The sequence below is a fragment of the Drosophila albomicans genome, chromosome 3 (genome assembly GCF_009650485.2).
Source record: "Drosophila albomicans strain 15112-1751.03 chromosome 3, ASM965048v2, whole genome shotgun sequence".
In the NCBI taxonomy this organism is placed as follows: domain Eukaryota; kingdom Metazoa; phylum Arthropoda; class Insecta; order Diptera; family Drosophilidae; genus Drosophila; species Drosophila albomicans.
Window position 1 is genome coordinate 18,202,584 of NC_047629.2, and position 22,851 is coordinate 18,225,434.

At 36.2% G+C, this 22,851-nt stretch overlaps 2 protein-coding genes and 1 long non-coding RNA gene across 4 annotated transcripts; all 3 read left to right on the forward strand.

Moving 5' to 3' along the window:
• Nucleotides 1-6,755: 6,755 nt before the first annotated feature.
• Nucleotides 6,756-7,963, forward strand: LOC117568022 (glutathione S-transferase 1). Its single transcript, XM_034248350.2, has 3 exons — nucleotides 6,756-6,847; nucleotides 6,959-7,057; nucleotides 7,316-7,963. Exons 2-3 carry the CDS (start codon nucleotides 6,960-6,962, stop codon nucleotides 7,887-7,889), a joined length of 672 nt encoding a protein of 223 aa, XP_034104241.1. The 5' UTR covers nucleotides 6,756-6,847; nucleotide 6,959; the 3' UTR covers nucleotides 7,890-7,963.
• Nucleotides 7,964-14,823: 6,860 nt separating this feature from the next.
• On the forward strand, nucleotides 14,824-16,033 carry LOC117568828 (uncharacterized). Of its 2 annotated transcripts, XR_007954769.1 has the most exons (4): nucleotides 14,824-14,909; nucleotides 14,980-15,330; nucleotides 15,639-15,815; nucleotides 15,880-16,033. It is a non-coding gene; the product is annotated as an uncharacterized LOC117568828 (long non-coding RNA). The 2 variants fall into 2 exon arrangements; XR_004572196.2 differs by having other exon boundaries at nucleotides 14,980-15,815.
• Nucleotides 16,034-19,445: 3,412 nt separating this feature from the next.
• On the forward strand, nucleotides 19,446-20,841 carry LOC127565520 (angiopoietin-related protein 3-like). Its single transcript, XM_052004335.1, has 3 exons — nucleotides 19,446-19,623; nucleotides 19,693-20,630; nucleotides 20,690-20,841. Exons 1-3 carry the CDS (start codon nucleotides 19,543-19,545, stop codon nucleotides 20,787-20,789), a joined length of 1,119 nt encoding a protein of 372 aa, XP_051860295.1. The 5' UTR covers nucleotides 19,446-19,542; the 3' UTR covers nucleotides 20,790-20,841.
• Nucleotides 20,842-22,851: the final 2,010 nt, after the last annotated feature.

The following is a 22,851-nucleotide window of genomic DNA, read 5'->3' on the forward strand; positions in this document are numbered from 1 at the left end:
GTAGCAAGATTTATGAACTGTAACCGAGAGCACGCATAACAGCCGAAGCCACAACATTAAAGCCACACACTTTAAAGCATCATCATTGTTATTATTGTTATTATTATGAATGTAATTGTGAAAATAATTTGTAGCATCGAATTCAGCCAAGTTTTCATTAACATTTTCATAAAAAGCGTCATTACGACAAGCACACACACAAATAGCGCCAGTTAACTTTGTTCAATGCTGCCTCCCCTCCCCTCCTTCCCTTCCTTTGCTTGCTAACCCATCACGTGCCAACGAACTTTTGGCAATGGCAGCAGCAGCAGCAACGCCACCAACACACACACAAAAAGCTCCCACCGACCACACGCAGCTGGAGCGCAGGTGTCTTCGTTCGTCAGCAGCAAATTAAACACGATTAGGTAGCAGCAACAACAAGAGCAAATAAAAGCTTTAAGAATGGGTTGTGCTTGGGCATTAGCATATCGTATAACATCTCCTCCTCCTCTCTCTCTCTCTTGTTTGCTCTTTTATAGTACTCCCCATCAATACACCGCCCCAAAGCACAATCAATTTCAATAGTTAATAAGCTGCGGGCGCTGAGTCGCAGCTCTGATATCCTTTTCATACGCTCGCAGCGGGTTACTCTAATTATATTAACAAATTTACAAAAGCTGTGCAATACAAAACCGTTTCACTCTATATCCAACAAAAATCCTGATAATTAATTTTCCATAAAATGTTTGCCATTTACTTTTCACTAATATGTGCAATTACTGTGCTACATATATGCATAATAATGTTCGGGGATTTGTAGTGAATTAGCTTTTTAAATTCACGATTAGAGGGAATATAAATTAATACAAGTTAAATTGCGTTGCATGATAAAGTTAGCAAATTGCATTTAAGTGATTAACTAAATTGAAAGAACAGCAATAAATTTATAGAGCTTAAATAAATAAGTGCCATTTTCACTTTAGGAATTATTTTTAAATTTATTTACAAAAAATGATGACAGCTTAAGTAAATTCCATTCAAGTGCTTACCTTTGGAAAAATATGTTTTATTCCAAATTTAGAAAATACCTTTAAATTTGTATGAAAATAAAAAATCAAGAATAATTAATATTCCAAAAACTGTCTCATTGTTTCTATTATTTTTTCTCCTCACCATTTACTACAATTGCATTCGCTATTATGTTTACCCTGCGGGTTGCACTTTCTTCTTCTTCTTTCCTTCTTCTTCTCTTACATCTGAGCTAGAAATGTTTGTGATTCTTCATAAATTAGTTGATTTATTTGATTCGTATCAATTCGCAACTTAGCATTTCATCTGCTCTTATGCCTGCACACATGGCGTATGTGTAATTTATGTGGTGCAAATGCAAAACTTATTGATAGCCGATCGAGGGTAATTATTGATCTATACTTTTCACACTTAGGAAAACTTACTTTGCTCCTATTATATTGCTTAAATATAATATAAAGAATGCAATATCCATTATGTATACGACGTGTAGCCTAATGACAATTATAGTGAATATTTTATATTTAATTTTTAGATAGCAATTTTCAATTCGACAAAAATACTGAAAGTCGCAGAAATAATAATAATATATAATCATAAATAACACATTACTTTTCATTTGACTTCAAATTTGTATAAATTTCCAATCTTCAAAAGGGAAACATTTTAATATCCAGCCTATTACATAATCTTCTTTTAAGCAAAATTTAAATTTTGTAAAGTTAATGTTTACTCTGCAATTTGATTTTAAATAATAGTTATTACGTAAATAAAGTACAAATCAAATAATGGTTGAGATATTTTGTGTTTTTTTTTTTAAATTCAAATTGAAAGTAAAGTAAAATTATAAAATAAATAATAATTTATAAAATTAAAGTATTATTATTCCTTTATTATTAGTATTCTTTTATATTCTTCGAGTATTGTTTTAACTTGTTTGCATAATCACAGGCATTCCAACACAGCGTCAACAGCTTATCATCAAATTGGGAGCTTGGAAAAGTCATCATCAGAATTAAAATTGTTTACTTTTAAGAGAAATTTAACTTGTTGAGCCTATCAATATGCCAGAGCGAGGAGCAAGCCAAGGGATTTGCCAGTTGATAAAGTGCCTAATGGCATGCCCCTTTAGCGTACACAAAACAATGTAATCTAATGCCTTCTGGGACTGGGACACTGGCCATGTCAGTTGGCTTGTTGGCTGCTGTTGGCAAGCTGCTGCTGCTGTTGTTGTTTCTGGTGCTTCTGTTGTTGGTTTTCCATCAGTTTGCCGTGAGCCTGTCAAGCGTTGCGTCCATTTGATGATGCATTGAATGGTTAATGAAAGCAGGGGACGATGCGAGCTGTTCGGCTTACGAACGCTAATCCATCAACAGCAGTCTGGCTGAGTGCCGACAGCAGCCATCAAAACAAAACCAATAAAATGTCCTGTTCTGTCCTGTCCTGTTCTGTTCTGCTCTGCCCAGAGGAGCCAGAGCAACAGCATCGCGTAAATACACCTCCAGCACGATTAGAATACATATTCGAAAAGCCCCAAAAATCCATATTCTTTGGATTTGACTGTAACATGAAAAAGCGAGGGGGGCTATAAAAACGGATATCAAGCGCATGTCCTTTGCATTTGCTATGGCTATGGCTAAAACATCACCTGCAATCACGACTGACAGAGTCTCCGGAGAAGCAAACAGAACAAATTGTATTTTAGCATTTTTTTTTATGCTTCAATAAAGTTCAATAAAATGACATCAAAGTGGAAAATGCTCGCACGATTTCCACGCACTCATCGATAACGGCAACGTCAAGTAAATTAAAGTCTGCCTTGTAGGCATTTCATTCCACTTGAGTTTATGGCAAGTTTCAACAAGAACAGAATATAAAAAAAATCAAAAAAAAAACAAAACAAAACCCTCGTATAAAGCTCAGGGAAAATACGTATACTTGATATTTCCGAATCCAGGCCATGTCAGAAGGTCAAACGAACACACGCATGACATTGATGGACATCGACAGGCGACAAGCACCGAGAAACCCGGACTTCAAACTGTGGAAACCCCTAAAGAATCTTCACTTGTATTCAGTATGACTTTAGGTTTATATAACGACTTTAATATTAAAATTAGAGTGTATGATTTCAATCAAATTTGTGAGGAAATTCATGCGGCACTTTTGAGATTCGCTATCCAATTAATAGGAATCCGAAACCAAGCTTGATCTATATTGGACAAAACATTGTATTGTCGTTAAGTTTGGTTCCTATAGACGTCTTGTTGCATTATTAAACTGTGCAATATTGAATATATGATGTCAATGCCAATTTCTACTACAACAAACGCTGTTTACCGCTTTGAAAATTTAGTAATCCAGCAAAAAGAGTTCTAAAATTATGTTGATGAGCGCTTCACATTCCAAAGTTCTCTTACCAAATTAAGCTCTAATAATTCTAGCCCTCTAGCACTCTAACAAGTATGTGTTACAATTGAAGCCTCTTTGAATTCATTTTTTACTAAGGACAAAATACTTCAAGCATGTTGATTCACATCAATTCAAATATTCAAAACCTTTTTGCACTGTGAAATTGTATAAACTATGTAGCCTCTTTAAATTTCGCTTTGGACTGTGCGTTTATAATTCTATCAATGAGTCAGTCAGCATGTCAGTCAGGCGTTGGCTTTCAGTTGCAGTGGAACATTCAAATATGTTGGTTTTCATTTAAATTCAAATATTCCTAGCACTATCAAATTGCAGCATCGTTGGTTTACCATTTGTAAGTAATCAATCAAATGTTGGTTTCCAGTTAAATTCGATCACTTAATGCTTTAAGACTTGTTATATTAAATTTCGTCAAGTATGTTTTCATAAAATGACATCTTCAATGGATTCGATAATTCAGTTACAGATTCAGTCAGCTAGTCGGTAAGGAAAAAAACTTTTAAGATCTCCGCTTTTAACTGAATTGAATCGTTCAAAGCCTTACAGCACAATCAAACAGCACAAACTAACATATTTTCTGTTAAAATTAAATCCTCAGTAAATTTAACATTTTCAGAATACCCTAATAATTCATTTAGATATTCAGTCAGCTAGTCAGTCAGGAAAAATAACTTTTAAGATCTTTCCTTTCCGCTGAATTGAAACATTGAAAAAAGCTAATCATTCTTGAAAATTATTAAGAGAAGAGCCATTAAACTGAATACTCAATTACAAGAGCTCCTCCACTGAGTAAATTTGCACTTTAGCTTTATGCTTTAAGTTGTTGTTGTTGCTGTTGTTGTTGGTAGCGTTTTTGAACTTGTTTCATTCAATCGCATGCTTGAGTTGGCTTTGGAAAATAGTCGTGTCTGTCCTCTTTTTGACTTTGCCATTTGGTTGCCTGCCTCTTTGGTCATATCTATATCTAAGTAATGGCATGTCACTTTTAATTTGGCTAGCGATTTATATATTCACAAACTCTAGCCCCCCCCCTCCCCGCAAGCCAACCGAAATTCTTTCGCCTCTCATTCCCATGCGGCGCCTCAGTTCATTTTCAATAAAAACAAAGAACGCCTAACGCTTAGAGAAATGAGGGTTTGATAATAGAACGGCGCGGGAGTGAAGAGGGGAAGGGAATGTGGAAGCAAAACGCATTATACAAAGAGAACGACATCTTCATTGTCTTTATCTGATGTTCTTAAGCACACTTGTCTGCTGGCGCAAGTATATTTCTATTATGTGCGTTGTGTCCTGCGTCCTGTGTGTCCTTGGCATTGTTTTTAGTGAGGCGCTCCTGACACTAAGATGCTTTAAAGCCAGCCAGCCAGGCAGCCACACGGCCGGCTTCAATGCCAGCAATTAGCCAGTAAAACCAAACTGGCATTTAATTGTTATTAATCGTCAACTAGAGAAAGGAATAGCGTTCGGGGTGTGAGGCAAAGAAATTAAGTAATATTTATGTTGGCATTGCGATTGCTATACGGAAATTCAAAACGATTGACGCCCACCAGACTTTGCTACTCAGTGCCATTGTTGTTGTTGTTTTCGTTGTGTACGCCTTTCATGATCCTAGCTGTGGCCCTCGCCCTTTAGCTGTGGGTGTTGTGTCCTGGCACATCCATTAATAACACTGGATTTTCCACTTGAGGTCTGACAATGCCAGCGGCAGCACTCAACATGCTTCAAGTGCGTATCCGTGTCAGAGTCCCTGTCGGTTTCGGCCTCAGTCTCAGTCTCGGTGTCCATGTCCATGTCCTTGTGCCTGCCTTCTACTCCAATTAATCTCACACGCTTTCGGGGCTTTAAGGGACACTCTTTGCTCCTGCTGCTGCCCCCCGCAGTCAGCTTTTCATAGACCTATTGGCATTGTAGCCCGTGTCTGTGATTTCAATTAAACGCGCAAAACTAAGTTATGAGGATAAATGCCACTCGTCAAATGGCAATCAATTAGTCAATGCTTTTCAGCAGGCAATTCCTTCCCCTCCTAGTTCTCCTCCTCCTCCTCCTCTCCCAACGTAGTCCTCGCCGTGACACCTGACATAGTTGCCATCCAGTTTGTGTAGAAGAAATTACTCAATTACGATATTAAATTTAATGCCCAGGACAAGGGCAAACGAGGTCGCTTTTGATCGCACTAAAAGCTTTAATAACTGTAAATTGCTTTCACAGAATTTTGACAGCAAAAGCGTCTGGCATTCTACCTTCCCACCTTACCTTCCTCTCTCCTCCCACAATCCAGCTCCCCAGCACCTGGCAACAACGACTCACCTGCATACCAACGTGCCACTTGTCGCCCTTCTCGACTTTGGTTCTGGTATTTCCATTTCGCTGCGGCGCGTGACCAAATATTTAAGGACACTCGACGTGAGCAGCACTTTGAGTTCGAATCGAAGCTAGAACACTCGACTCCGTCGCTTCGTCATCATCAACATCAACATCATCGTCATCATCATCATCATTGTTATCCCCATTGTGCTTGGGAGTTCAAACTGGAAGCTATCGACCTGCATTCCAATAACAAGCATTTCGACCCCGCCGAAAAAAAATCCAATTAAAGTTCACTTTAACAAAAGCGCCGCGAGTGTTTTTCGGCTCAGCCATTAACTAATGCCAAAATCCGCTTAAAAATTTAATACTTGCACCTGTTAAAAAGGGCTGCCTTAGGGGCAAAAAGCGTATTTTGTGAAACGTGAAAATCATTTGCGTGATTTCAATATGCCACAGCTTGTCCAGGCAAACATTTCAACCAGACACAAGCCAAAGCAGTCAGTAAGAGTAAAAGCAAAGGCAAAAGCAAAAGCAAAAGCAGCAACAAATAGCAACAACAAAGGCAAAACTTTTGTTTTCTGTCCCTTTGAGGGTGGAGCGGCATCAGGCTCAAATTGACAGTAATTCAATTAACACATAAGTAAATTAATTCATCAGCAAATTTACGCTTGTGCGTTGCGTATACTATACGTATATTATGTTATGTCCTTGGTAACTTTGTTAAAATGAGGATATCAGTGTCTGAATCTGTTCTTAGTCATGCTGATTTATATTTCCTATCAGATGATTTCATTTATTAAGTGCGCCTTGCGACCATTTTTCATTGATTTCTGTTTTTTATTTGTCTCTCTGTCTGTCTCTCTCTTTCCCTCTGTTGAGAAATGGCGCTGCTGTAATGTCTGCCAACAGCTGGTCATTAAATATTTAAAGCATACTTTTGGGCATGCAGCGAAACTCAATCGATACGAAAAGCTTTAAGCTGTCACTTTGTGATCGGCATTAACGAAGCTTTCTCTTTTTTCAGTAGCTTTTCGTAACTCAGCTGAGCAAGTCGTGGTGTTTTTTCGTGACCGGCAATTAATAACAATAACAAATTTAGGTAAATACAATTGCGTGTATTAATGCTTGTTTTGTTGTGCGCACTAATGCAAAACGCGAATTTACCTGAAATAATATCCAACCAAAATCAACTTTGCCTTTTTTCATAAAGAATGTCCAACAAACCAGTTCTCTACTATGCGCCACGCAGTCCCCCTTGCCGCGCTGTGTTGTTGACAGCCGCCGCCTTAAACATTGAGTTGGATCTGCGGTAAGTGAGAAAGTCAAAAAAGTCAAACGAATATCTATAGACATTTAGTAAGCATAATTTATTAGTAGATAAGAGCTATAAATAACTGTACAACTACTTGTTCTTATTTTGCCAAAAAATATCAATGCACATTCAACAAGTTATTAAGCTTTAAAACCAGTTGCATTTACATTTCATTCAAGCTGAAAACTTGTATGTTAACTCTCTTATGCTTAAACACTCTCACGCTCTCTCTCTTTCTCTCTGTTTCATCTGCAGCACTGTCAATGTTAAGGCTGGTGAGCACTTGACACCAGAGTTTCTTAAGCTGAACCCGCAACACACGATCCCAGTGCTGGATGACAATGGCACCGCTGTCAGCGATTCCCATGTTATTTGCAGCTATCTAGCTGACAAATATGCTGGAGCAAATGACTCGCTGTATCCCAAGGATCCAGTGAAGCGTCGCACTGTGGATGCTCGTCTCTTTTACGATTGTGGTCATCTGTTTCCACGCGTGCGTTTCATTGTGGAGCCAGTCATCTACTTTGGTGTCGCCGAAGTGCCCGAGGATCGTATTACGTACATGCAAAAGGCCTACGATGGTCTGGAGCACTGTCTGACCACAGCTCCGTACTTGGCTGGCTCGGAGTTGACCATTGCGGATTTGTGCAGCGTTGCAAGCGTTTCAACAGCAGCTGCTTTTGCGCCCATCGATGCCGAGAAGTATCCCAAGTTGTCGGAATGGTTGCAGCGTCTGCAGGCTTTGCCCTACTACAAGGAAAACAATCAGGAGGGCTTGGACATGTTGGTGAACTTGGTCAAGGGTCTGCTGGCCGAACGTAAGGCCTAAATGGTTGGCCATCAATCAATTTGCCTGGGAGTATAACTAATATGATTACAATATATATTTTCTGTTCGTTTTCATTGCTTGAATTTCATTTGACAGCGGAAACTGGGACCAAGTTTCGACAAGGAAATATGACAGAGAAATGGGGCAACACATACAGTTATGGCCAGCTGTTGTGCCATTGTAATGGCAAAAGTTTTTATGGGCTTCTCGGTGGGCAAAACTTACAGCATAGACTGTGTGAAATATAAGACAAACTTTTCACCCAGCTCCGGTTGTTTATGTTTGCTTGTTAGTCATTGATTACGAGCTGTAAGTGATCGCATTTATAGTTGTTAAGCTTGTTAACAACGACTCGCAAGCACTTGAATTTGATGTGAACAGCCAAAGATGCTTCATAGTGATTGATATGACCAAGCTTGGGGATGATAATAGCTAACAATAAGAGCAAAAGTTATGCAGCTCCAGATGATAACCTGACCAAGCAAAAGTTATATTAAACTTGACTGCCACCAAAAAGTATGCAACACTTTTTATTCAAAACAACCCCAAACTGTAGCTACAGTTTTACAGTCTTATCGGTAGTTTAGCTTAGTGATTGATATGACGAAGCTTAGGGATGATAATAACAAACAATAAAAGCAAAAGTTATGCAGCTCCTGATGATAAACTGAGCAAAAATTATAATAAATTTTGCTGGTCGGATTGCCACCTAAAAGTATGCAACACTTTTTATTCGCATCAACTTTAAACTGTATCTACAGTTTTACAGTCTTATCGGTAGCTTAGCTTAAGCAGCAGCTTAAACAAAATGATGCATTAAACAGCGCTACAAACAAGCCAAATATCACTTTGAATTTTGTCTATAACTGCTACGAAACAGCCAAAACACACTTTCTCTGCGAAATATTAGTTTATCGTTCGTTTTGATGGGACAAAAGAGAAGTGCAGCTGCCACTTTTGGTCAAACACACACAGAGTGAAGCTTTTGCTCCATTTGCTGCCTGTCAAATTAAACTACAATACTGAAAAATTTGAGCAATTTTGGTTTTTGGCATTGCGCAAAGTTTTTGGCACATCGCAAATTGTTAGCCAGTCCCCGAACATATTGAAGTTTAAAATTTTCAGACTTTAATCGAGCTAACAATTTAAAGATTTCCAGTCCTTCAGGTTTTAAGGTTTTTCTATAATGCTGTTATTTCTATTTTTTAAATATATAAAGACTTTTTCTCATAGAGATGTATAGACTACGAAATACAGATATCTGCCCAAAAAAAAACGAATTTTCGCATGAGCAGTAAAGTAAAAGCAGTTAACCAAAGTAAGAACTGAAAGCAGCACAACAATAATGCTGGCTGCCAGTTAAGTAAGGTCAACGCCGTAACTACAACGGAAGAGAAAAAAGCGAAGAGAAGGAGTATGGAGGAATGGAGGAATGGCTGTCGCTACTCATGATTAATGATGCCGTTGTGGGTTCGCATTTCCGGTTCGTTTAATGTTGAAATGTCGTTGGCCATCTGCTGTAGTTAAGTAGCAACTATTGTTGTTGTTGTTACTGAATTTATCATTGTTTGCCACCAGGCAGTGGTGGCTGCGACTTTTTAATCATTGAATTTCACATTATTATTTTAATGTGTGCTCATTTAACATAGCTGCAATCAATGCAACTCTCACCATCCTTTTCCTGTTTGTCTAAATTAATCCAACTAGTATTGTCTGTTTGCCTATCAATGTACTTTCCGCTTGTTAAATATGATCTAATGAAACCATACAATGAAAATCGAGATTTCAATTGTGTCATAGAGTACAATATATTCAATAGCCAATTGTGTTTTGATTTGATTTGCTTTTGCTGAAAATGCCATTCGAATAAAGCGAAAAATCTTTATATCTGGCTTACGTTGTCATGGGAATACAACAATAAAGCACTTGGCTATGATTCCATCTTGAGTTGCCAACTGTTTCTGTCACCTTAATTAAGTGTGCAAGCTCATCTACTCATTTGCAATTCAATCCAGGCATAAAGGATTCCATTCAGGTCAATCACTTGTGTTAATGCTAATGCCAATTGATGAAAAGAGCATTGCTAATCAGGCAACAACGACGAATGAAATATGTAGATGGCAAGTAAACAGCTTGACAGACAGGATAATGCCTGGCGATTATCTCCTGCTGCATATATTGCCACAAATACGAAGACAGGCCAACACCACTTCAGTTGCCAAACTGGCAGCAAACTGATAAGCATTGCACACCGAGTCAAATGCAATTCAAATGAGGTCAGGCTGCCTGTCTACTGTTGACCTTTCAATCGCATAGGGGCAACGCAAGGTTTGTTTGCCACTCATCCATACATCATATTCGATGCATTCGATGCATGTTGATTGAGTGCCATCCAATTTGAGTGTTGTCAGTGGCAGCAACCAACGACAAGAACTGCAAATGCAACTGCAGCAACTGCAACTATACATTTGCATAATTGCATGGTTGGCAAAACTTGATCTCCACTCGTAAATCAAAAAAGCACAAAAGTTTGCCCTGCAACATTATTTAATTGAATTTCCCAATTTAGATAGAATCAATAATCAAAACGAACACAGCAACAGAAACGAAAAGGTCAGCGGTGTCCATTTTAAATGGATTTCTATTAATTTTGAACTTTTTGCAGCAGCAGCGAATTTATCTTCACATTTATACCATATTCTAGTAAATACGTTTTTGTTTATTCTATATCCTTCTACAGACATATTATGTATATTCTATATTATAGCTAAGCTTTAATATAAATGTTAATACGCTTTGTTAGAGTAGAAATGTTAGATGAAAATTTATTTACATTCAGCAGCAATAATTGAAGTCACAGCAAAACCTAAACTATGTAATCGTAAATAATATTTGTCTTGCAATATATTTGTGGCTATTGATTTATGTAAGGCAAATAAGAAAGCTACAGTTGGCTATGCTCAACTGTAAGATACCAGCTATAAACTTTTACTTTTTAGGGCAGAAAAATTTGAATGTGATATTGCAATTAAAATATACCAAATAAATATACCGAAAAAATGCTTAAATATACCGAATACTATATTTGGTATTTCTATATACTGCAACATGTGAAATATACCATAAGGGAACATTTATACTAAATTGTATTGGTTATTTCGATATACTGCATTATGTGAAATTGACCATAAAGAAAAATACATACCAAATTGTCAAATAAAGCAGCTGCTTACTATAGTATTTCTATATACTATAACATGTAAAATACCATAGTAGAAAATACATACCAAATTGTCCAACAAAGCAGCATGCAGTTGCTTACACCAAATTTGTATTTGGTATTTAGATATACTACAACATGTAAAATATGCCATAGGGTAAAATATATACAACACTGTCAAATAAGCAGCTGCAGCTATTTACTATCATAGAATATTATTTCTTGAATAACTTATGAGATTTCTTTATGGTATTTGGAGACGTCTCCTCTGGCTAAACGTAGGCTACCGGGTATAAAAATGCGCTTAATGGTGAACTGTCTAATAATTAAACAGAATTCCAGTGTCAGCTTGTTTTAGGCTGTGTATATTATTATAGACACAGCCTTATTCACATTCAGTTCGAAACACCCACACAATAATTGTGTATAATTGTGCTAAGCATTCAATAGATTGGTAATAAATGGCAATATATTTTCACACACACCTATCCTTACACCCACACACACACAAACACACACGCCAATGAAGAGTCATATACTCAGCAAAGTTTTCCAATTAAAGCAAGCGACAAATGAATTATTTCAGTCATACCCACAAATTATTATACTTTGGCAAGCGGCAAGCGACCGAACCGAAAAACCGTGGGCCTAAGAGTTTTCCTTTGACTTGTGCCACACCCAAGCAGGCAGGCAAGCGAATCATTCAGCCATATGACTGTGCTGTTCTCGCTGATTACAGACCTTGAAAGGCGTTGACTTTGGTGTGTTGCCCATCCAAGATCCAAGTCTCTCGACGTCTTCACGCATTCGCCTCAATGCGCCGCGTCTGAGTTGTTGGCCTCAGTCAGTTTAAGCAATTAAGCGAACCACGTTGAGCATGGCCTGATTAGCAGTTTATGTGGTTGCCATAACAATCAGAGCATTGATTGCTTAATTTCTCTGCATTCTTGAGCCTAAAATGCAGTTATGATAAACCAGGCGCCCTAGGATATGCAATACAATACATTTTGCATGCTGATGAGTAAACGTGTGTGTGTGAATTTCTTGTGGCTGCATTCTGTTCTCTGTTAACTACCTGTCTCTCTCACTCACTCTCTCCATCTGCTGTTATTGTTAGCATGACACGAACGACAGCTGCATGCTTGGTTGTGTTGCCTCCGTTTTGGGACTCCTGCTGCTGTTGCTGATGCTGATGCTGCTGCTGCTTCTGGTTTCGTCACACAAAACACGTTTAATTGGGCGACTTATGCGCTGTCGCTTGGTCCACATGACGTATACGTGTTTTGCATAGGTGCCTCTGACGTTGTCCACGCCCAGCTGCCTCGCCCAAGGGCTTTGTCTACGATTTTTGGCAGCTTTTGTAATTGGTTTTGCACAGACATGTGCCACATCCTGGCTGTCCCCTAAAAAGGACACACAGACACAGCCTTAATTAAGCTTGGCATTGGAGTGTGAGATGCGAGTGTGTTGTTCTGGATGAGGCATGAATTCTTTAGAAATACATTTTGATGAGCTCGAACAACGAATAGCAGACATCTTATGCGTAATAAATAGCTTAGCGCCGGCATTCAAATGATTTAATTATCTTTTGATTTCATTTGAAAAGTTTTTAATGCAAATGTGAGGCAACAAAAGGCAACGCCAACCAAACAGCCAAACAGCATTAACAGGCCTCAGCTGGCTGCCTGTTTGCAGGGCCTAATCCTCGTCAGCTTTAAGTTGAGCCAAAGCTGCTGCCCATGCCCAGGTGAGGCCAGGTGAGCTTAGCAGTCGGTTTTGGCAAGGAAACGAAAATTTGATGGAGATGGCGATGGAGATGAAGAAGGTAGACTTTGGCTTTTCATTTCATTTCAGCTGCTTTTGCATTTTAAGCACCCAAATGTGTATGGACAAGGACATGAGCCACACTCACACTCTCACACACACTCACACACTCGCTTGAGCTCATCTTGGTTGAGCTAAAGCTAAAGCTAGAATGCTCCTCATTGTTGTGCCTCGTGTCGTGTTTGTGTGCGTGTCTGTACAGTTATTAAAAGCATTCAAAGCACTCGCCTCATGTGGGCGTTGGGGCGTGTCATTTACATAACTATACCTACACACACACACCCACAGTTAAGGAATGCTTCCAGTCACGACATGAATAAACCGCCAGCCACCCACATGGCCACATCGTAGGTGCTTTGGGGACCCGGCTAAGCATCGACGGGGTCGCTCGCTTTATGACAAGCAACAAACAAAATGTTCAGCAATATTACACAACCGCAACAAATTAGCCATAAACAGCTGAAGCAACAAATGTGCGATCCGTGTTATATTGTTCCAGATACACACAAGTCTCCTTGCCTATCGCTTCCCCGTAAAATTCACTCAACCAAATTAGAGCACATTTTAATGCAAGACTTAACATCAAAATTTATTAGACAGAAATCAATACGACTCGAGGAATGTCAAATTAAACAAGTGTTAACACTTCACTCGAAAGTACTTCAGAGCAAGTTAATTTATTATAATCTTACAACAAATTGATTAAAAAAATAATTGGGAAAACTTAGTAATAATATTACAGTCCTATAGTAAGAAAATACAAAGTTGTTGGCAGCCTTGACAGCTGTAAATTGCTTACAACATTCTAAATTCTTTCTTTAATAACTTTCATGTTTGCTGTTCGATGTAAATATGCATATGTATATAGCTTTACGATAGAGCATACAACTTGTTCAATAATTATTAAGTGTGCAATTGACACAATGATTTACAAATTACACAATGATTTGACACAATGATTGACACAATGATTTAAAAAGTTGTTCTTGTCTTCACTTTGCATTTACTCAATAATAATATTGAAGTACACACATATGTATGTTACATATTTTACACATGTACATACATAATTCTCATGATAAACTTTCATAATATTGAGTTACCCAAAATAAAAACAATGTTGAATTATTTCAAAATAAATACATTAAACTTTCCTAACTACATTTTGTATCGAATTTTTAATAGAATTTTTCAATTTTAAATGCGTAAATCGTGAGCACTGCTATTTCAAAGTTTACAGCTGTATATGAAATCAGTGACATAAATTAAAAGTTCAAAAGTTCAACTCCATAAGAAAATTGATTATTTCGTGCTCTATTTGGAACTCTGATGAAATCGTGTCAGCCATATAAAGTAAATTACGCAAAGCTCTTATTAATTAATACATTTAAATTCACTTATTTTTTCCTTGTCTTGGTTTTTACTTTCCACAAAATAATACAAATCCATCTGCTTTGTATTATGGTATTTATTTTGAAATTGATTAAATTGTTTTTTTAACTCCATTTCCTTTTATTCCAAATCACAAAACTTATAAAGTTATTTATTAGTCTTCGAGTTTGTGTAATCTAATTATTGGTTTACATAAAGCACACAACAAAAACTGTAATACATTGAATTGTAAGATTCAAAATGTTGCAATGTAAAATAATCAGCATGTAATTGTAAGTAAATAGAAAAAGAAAAGACAAACAGAAGTCTCATACCGTATGTAACATAAGTAAACGGAAAAAGAAAAAGATAGACAGAAATCTCATACCGTATATCAGTTCGAAACTGATCTTTTGGCCTTTGGACCTTATCAGTTTATTCAAAGCTCGTCGTCTCGAGGTTTTTCGAGCTTAGCTCTTCAATGATTTTTAGACAAACATTTAGTTGAATATTCACTTTCTTTGCATACAGTCAGAAGCATAAACTCGAGACAAAATAAATTCCATGTGGTGTTCTTTCTTACTTCCAATAAAACTGAGCAAGAGGTATAAATATAGCATATACTTAATATTAGTACAGTGAGTGATAAAAGTTATTTCTATTCTCCCGTATTAGTGTTCGAACGAAGCAATGGCAAAAGAGTGCCGATTGACTACGTGCAACATTTTTAAACCGTTGCTGAAATACTTTCAAAAAAATAGAAAAGAGCTAGAACGATGTGAACGTATAGATGGAGAAATAATCGAATTGAAACAAAAGAAAAAGAAAATCCATAAAACATTGAGGAATAGGCTGCAATCTGAAAACGAAACCAATAAAGTTTTGAAAAAGAAATTGCGATATCAGATAGAAGCAACAAAATTTAAGTATCGCATATAATTTGTAAATCTAATAAAAAATCAGTTAATATAAAAAGTAAAAATCACACAACAACAATGTAAAAAATAGCAGAAAATCAAAAATAAAGTAAATTACAATTATTAGAGAGTCAACCTAAGATACATCCGAAGCATAGGGATTTGATTTTATGAACACCTGGATATTCTCCAAAAAGCATGCAACTAGATGGAATATTATTAAGTGAAGTCCGACTTAATTTATCAAGTTCTGCCTGTCCTAATAGCATTATGACTATCAGAAATTCTTAAATTAAGTGGGACATCACACAATAATAATCACTCCGGTTGCATTCTTTATGGAGAATATACAGGTATTCATAAAAACAAATCCTTATCATTCTCACGTAACTTAGTTTCACTTTCTTTTAATTGTAGTTACATTTGATTTGATTATTCTCTCCGTTCGATTCGTTCACGTCATTTCAAATTCTTTGTACTATGCTCGTTGCCAAAACTTTAAAATATTTGACGGAATTCTCAACAATTCTTCTCGATCACACTCTTCTAGAACTTCACTTGTGAATTCTGAATGTACCTGGGATTTTACAATTGGTGAGTATTGCCAACAAGTATTGTGAACGAAATAAAAATAATTAATTACTTGTTTTTTATGTAGGACTTGAATATCTTCACATGGATTTGTTTGCAGTTCATCCTTCCTAGTGTCACACCAAAATTAGTACATTTTATAAAATATAATGAAAATTCATTCCACTTCATGATTTATACAAATTAAACTTAGTTCACTTCAATTGTACTATATTACTATATTCACTGTAAAGAGATTTATTGTTGGGTGGTTAGCACTAAAAAAGTTGAGAATAGCTAGGAGATAAACGAGACATTCAAATTCTATTATAATAATCTCCTTTAATCTCCTCCTCTTTTTTCTACTATGGTCTTGTAGCAAATGAATAATAAAATTAAATAAATTACACATGATCATGCCTTCTAGATACTTATGGGATATCAAAGCTAAAATTTATGGAAAAATGTTATTCATTATCAAATATTAGTTGGAAAATACATCTTTTTTAATTGCTTTATTCTTTAATAATTTTGCTAAAATACTTGCAACTGGTTGTAAAATTAGTTCCATATAAAACAAGTGAGAAAGCTACAGTCGAGTTTGCTCGACTGTGAGATACCCATTTTGAATAAAATGAAAATATTGCGGTATTTTTCATAATATACCAAAATACTTCAAAAATACTAAAAAATATACCGAATGGTATTTTTGTTATATCGATATAGTACCAGATTCAAAATATACCATAGACGGCATAATATACCAGATTGTCAGCCAAAGCAACTAAGACCCTTAGTAAGTAGGCGTTTTTGCCCATACAAAAGTATTTCTTTAATAACTTCCACAATTTTTATCTGATCGCAACCAAATTTTCAGGAATCACAATTACTATAGTTATTATTGTACATAGCTCTAGCTCCAAGGTTATGCTTGTTATTCGATTTTTTTAATTTTCGGGGGCGGAAGTGGGCGTGGCAAAAATTTGCTCTATCTCTGATAGTCTCTGAGATCCAGTGTTTCATACGGACAGACAAACAGATAAACAGATGGACGTGGCTAGATCGTCTCGGCTGTTGACGCTGATCAAGAATATATATACTTTATAGGGTCGGATATACCTCGTTCTACCTGTTACATACATTTCCTGCCGGCACAAAGTTATAATACTCTTCTACCCTATGGGTAGCGAATATATAAAAATGGATAATTTTGTGAGAGAAGTTCACTGTTTATAGTACTTTCGTTGCTGTGAAGTCATGCAAACATATATTTTTGCTAAAATATTTAAATCCATTCAGTCAATTGTCGCAAATTGTTTAGTAGGACACAACAAAGAAGTAAAACTATAAAGAAAGTCAAATTTTATCAATTCTAAATTGAACTTTTTGGCTTTTAAACTTAATCAGTTTGCTCATAATTCGTCGGCAAAATTTTGCGAGATGTGCTCAACATTGACTTTGACACACTTTTTAGTTGATTATTAGCATACTTTGAATGTAGTCAAAAAAATAAACATGAGGAAAATAATACTCTGTATGGCCTTCCTGTATTTCATATGTTCGTGTTTGGCAGCCACGACAACTGAACATGAGGTATGATTTAATGTGTATAAATAATTAGTACAGTGAATGATAAACATTAGTGCAATTCTTTTGTTGCAGTGTTCGAACCAAAATATCTCAAAAGAGTTCGGCTCAACTGTGTACAACATTGTTAAACCAATGCTAGAAGACGTCAGAAAAGAATTAGAAAAAAGTGATCTTAAAGACAGAGAAATAATAGAATTGAGAGCAAAATTGAACCAACAGCAAATCAATGAAACCGTAGTGAATGATCTGAGATCGAAAATTGTTTTTCAAAATGAAACCAATGCAGTTTTAATAAAAGAATTGCGATCTCAGATCAAGTTCCAAAAGCAAACAAACCAAAAACTGCGATCTCAGATTGAATTTCAACAAGAAGCTCTTAGCAATCTATTTTCACTTTTGAATAAACTTAATAAATCTAGTGAAGAATCAGTCGATGTGTCTAAAAAGTTAGGAGAGTGCGAAGATCAACTGAAACAAATAAATGCTAGTCTTATTGAAAAGGAATTAGAAATTTAAAGAATCAATGAGGCAGATAACCAAAAGCAAATTCAATCGCAATTACAATTGAATCAAACCAAGTCATTTCTTGATGATAGTACAGCTACAAGCTGTCTTCCTTTTGGAAATTATCCGGGGGTCCATCAAATAAAAGTATCCGGCTTTGGTTTCTTCGATGTTAAGTGTGATATTCAGTCAGCTGGTCCTGGGTGGTTAGTTATTCAACAGCGAGTCGGCTCAATACAGAGTTTTGATAATGATTGGGCGACATACCGAAAGGGATTCGGTTCATTCAATGGTGACTTTTTCCTTGGACTGGAGAAAATTCATCGTTTGACAAATTCACAACGCTTTGAACTCTTGGTGCATTTTGTTGGTAGAAATGGTTCGACGTACTACGCTCAATACGACAACTTTAAAATATCTGATGAAGACACTGGATACGCATTGAGCTTGGGAGCATTTAATGGAAATGTGAAGGATGGACTAAGAGACAGTGAACACATGAACTTCTCAACATTCGATCGCGATCAAGATGCTTTAAGTTTTCTCAATTGTGCACAAGAATTCAAAAATGGCTGGTGGCACAGAAGTTGCTTTGATTGGTGAATATTGCATATAAGTATTATGAATATAATATATAAAGTTAATTGTTGTACGCAGGAATTTAAATTTAATAGACGGCATAGAAGAAACATTGAATTTCTTTGGAGTTCCTCTTAAATCAGTTCAGATGCTTATACGCCCAAAGGAATAGGGAATATAAGTTACTTATAAATTGTAAAATAAATTGATTTTGCTTTATGATTTGCTAAAGATAATACTATTCTATTTTGAAAACTGGAAATAAAAATTGTATTATAATCTATATATTTATATTATATATACATACATAGAAAGTTCATTCGTAATAAATTAAAGCAAAATGCATAGTTAAGAAGCGAGTTTTTATTATTTGTTCTGCTACAGCATTTAATTAACGTTTTAATTTTCAGTCATGTCTTTGCGCATCAAATTCACTAACAAGCAGGAAACGCTCTCACTCAATATATATACAAACCGATGTATGTACATAGGTGAGAGTACAACCCAGAGATCTCGCACTCACCCCACTTCTTCTCTCACCGGCAGCATAGTTGTTGTTTAGATTTACTCTTTGCTTTTGCAAATGAACATCTACTCCAGTATTGCGTCTGTGTGGTAGACACGATCAGTGAAGATTTGCTTTACCAAACAACTATAGCGCACTCGCTTGCACTCGCAAATAAACAGTTGTTGAGATTTGCTCTTTGCCTTCGCAATTGCAGATGAACATCTACTCCATCACATATGTATGTACATATGTATATGAGTAAGTCTATATGATAGACACGATCAGCGAACATTTGCTTTGGCAATCGACTCGCTTGCACTCCTAATCATTTCTATTACAAATGAAGAACCAAAATCAATTTCATAAACCACGTCTTGACCAATTCTCAGAGCTTAGCGATTTTTTGAGAAAAATTCGCATATTTTCGTTCTATACTGAACTTTTTGAACTTATCAACTTATTTATAATTCATCGTCTCGGCAGAAAATTTCGAGCTGTGCTCAACATCAATTTTAAGACAAATGTTTAGTTTATTATTTGCATACTTCGAAAGCATTCATAAGAACAAATATGCGAAAATTTATAATTAATGTGACCTTCCTTTTCGCCGTGTTTCGAATGTGTTTGGCAGGCTCGACAACTGAAAATGCGGTATGAATAAATATGATCGGTTTCATAGTTTAGTGAATGATAAATGTTTTCACAATTCTCTCATTATAGCACTCAAGTGAACAAAAAGACCGAGAAATAATAGAATTGAGAGCAGAGTTATATCAGCAGCAAATCAATGAAACTTATGTGAATGAATTGAGATCTCAAATAGTTTTGCAAAATGAAACCAAAGAAGCTTTGATACAGGAATTGCGATCTCAGATCGAGTTTCAAAAACAAACTAATAATAAATTGCAATCTCAGATCGATTTTCAGCAAGAAACTATTAGCAAACTACTATCAAAGTGCAATATTATTGGGAATTCTAGTGAAGAAGTTGATGTTTCTCAAAAGTTAGAGCATTTCGAAGACCAACTGAACCAATTAAATGTTAGACTTAATGAAAGGGATTTAGAAATTCAAAGAATTAATCTGAAAATTGCAAAAGCGCCAGAATATGAAATACAATTACAGGAAAATCTAGCTAAATCACTAATCGATTTTCCCACAAGCTGCCTTCCTTTTGGAAACAGTTCGGGTGTCCATCAAATAAAAGCAACCGGCTTTGATTTCTTCAATGTTCTATGTGATAGTCAGGCAGCTGGACCTGGATGGTTAGTTATTCAACAACGAGTCGGGGGAAATGAGAGTTTTAATAAAGATTGGGATACATACCGCAAGGGATTCGGTTCATTTGATAGTGATTTTTTCCTTGGTCTGGAGAAAATCCATCATCTGACAAGTTCTCAGAATTTCGAACTCTTTGTGCATTTTGTTGCTTTAAATAGCTCAACTTACAACGCTCAATATGACAACTTTAAAATATATGATGAAGATATCGATTACCAACTGCAATTGGGAACTGGAAATATGGAGAAAGGACTAAAAAACAGTAATGAAAATCCATTCTCAACATTCGATCGTCATTTGGAATATTTAGACTCTCTATATTGCGCAGAAAGGAAAAAAGTCACAAGTGGCTGGTGGCACAATGATTGTCGCGATTGGTAAATATTACAAATAAGTATTGTGAATATAATGCACATATTTCATTATTTTTATGCAGGAATCTTAATTCTTTTAATGGCACAGACGAAATGTTGCATTTCTTTGACGTTCCACTTAAAAAAGTCATGATGCTTATACGCCCTAAAGAAGAAATATAAGTGCTCTATAAATTGTGAACTTAATTACGATTATACTTTTTCTATAAAACATTGTATGTACTAAACAACCTCTTTATTCCAATTCATATTATTCAATCACAACTCCGCAATCCGATAAATAAAAATAAATGGCTTTATAAAGTATTCTATTTACATATGTTACGAGTAGTTCGAAAAGTTTGAAAAGATAAACTTTGTACCTTCATGTTTCTTAGGTTGTTCAGAGAGGAGCGTCATATAGCAGCGTGAGTATAATGGTTCATATGATAACGTTGAACTATGCGTTGTATTACTTGTTTATTTATACATATTTTATGCTTAGCTAAAGCTCAGCTAAAAACTACAACTCGATGAATTCCGAGTAAATTGAAAAAACATGCGAAGAGCATTTTATTTGTTCACAATTTTTTATGAATATTAGAGCTGCAATAAAAATACTATTAACACATAATATTGAAAATATTACATAAGAACTTGTATCTTATATTTTCATATCGAATTTAAGCTGTTTATCAATTTCAATAACTATGCCGAAAATAAATGAGAGATTCTTCTCTACTAATAATTTCTAAAATAATACATTTTTTATGGATACTAAAACTGTAAAAATAATAATATTGAAAAATCCTATATTTATAATCATATCGAATTTCTTGTGTAGCATCATTATTTATTCAAACTCTTATTATTATATTTTGTAACTGTGCAAGCACTAAAAGATTTCAGTTTTTTAAAATATTCTTCAATATGTCGCACAAACATTAAAAATCCAGAGTTTAATCATAATCTCATAAAAAATTCCCAATTATTATTCTCCGGCTGGTGGCCTCATTCAGTTGTCTCGTTTTCGTTTTGAGCGCTGATTAAAACGACTCGCCGTGACCTTTTCCAACTATGTATGTGTGTGTGTGTGAGGAAACTGTGGCCATTTCAAGGCAGAAACATAAAATGACAGATTTACGGCAGCATAAGCACAGGTTTGCATCGAATACAGGATGAAGAGAAGGAGAAGGCGAAGGGAAAGGGAAAGGGAAAGGGAAAGGGGATGGTTAACGGTGTCAGTCTGTTGCCCTTGGCTAAAACCTCAGCTCCCGTGCTCGTCTCTGTGGCAAGCAGAAGGCGCAACCATGCTGTGGCCCCACATTTAGCAGTTGCGAGTAGTTTTCATTTGATTTTCGAGTGCGGTCGTTGCACACGATGTGTAGGCAAACAACCAACTCACACATATACATACACATGCTTACATACACTTACATACCTATATGGGCACTTCGAGAGTTGTGAAGCTATCGAAACATGTGCTCTGTGTGTTGTGTTATACTATGTGGAGTGGCGCAACCGCGCTGCGCTTGGGGCAACATCATATTGCCACAGAAATGTGTCAGCGCAGCAACAACAACAACAATAGCAATAACGGGAAAAGGGAAAAATAACTGTTGGCCAACTTGTTGCCGAGCTCTCAGATGCTGCTGCAGTTTACTGCTGTGTATTTGCTTTATAGGACGCGTATGTATGTATGTATGTAGGCAGCCCCCTTTTTGCCCTCTCTCTCACGCATATGTTTTGTGTTTGAACGAACGAACGCACATGAATGCTATTTCATTTACGTAAATGTTTTTTCTTTTCTTTTGTGCTTTTGTTTTTGTTTTCAGTGACGAGCTTGCGAGATGATGAATTGGTTTTGCGGTCTTCCAGTCAAATGCACTTGCAAATGGTCGTCTATCGTTTTAATATTTGCCTTTTTTATTGCCTTTACTCGATTTGTAAAGAGAACGAATGCGGAGAGAGGAGTAACGGGAGAACGACTAAAACAGAGAGAGCAAGAGTGAGAGCGAGTCAAACCCGCATGAAAGGAAATCACAAATAGACACACACACACACACAAATTCATTAGAATGCTCAGCTTACCAAACTAATTTCGTTCATGTTCAAATGCAAATGCCTTTTGTGTGGTTTCGTTTGCTTCTTACTCCACCAACACCCACACACACACACTTACACTTACTGAAACCACACAAACTTGCCCCTGCTTCTGAAGTAAAATTAGAGAGCACAAATGTGT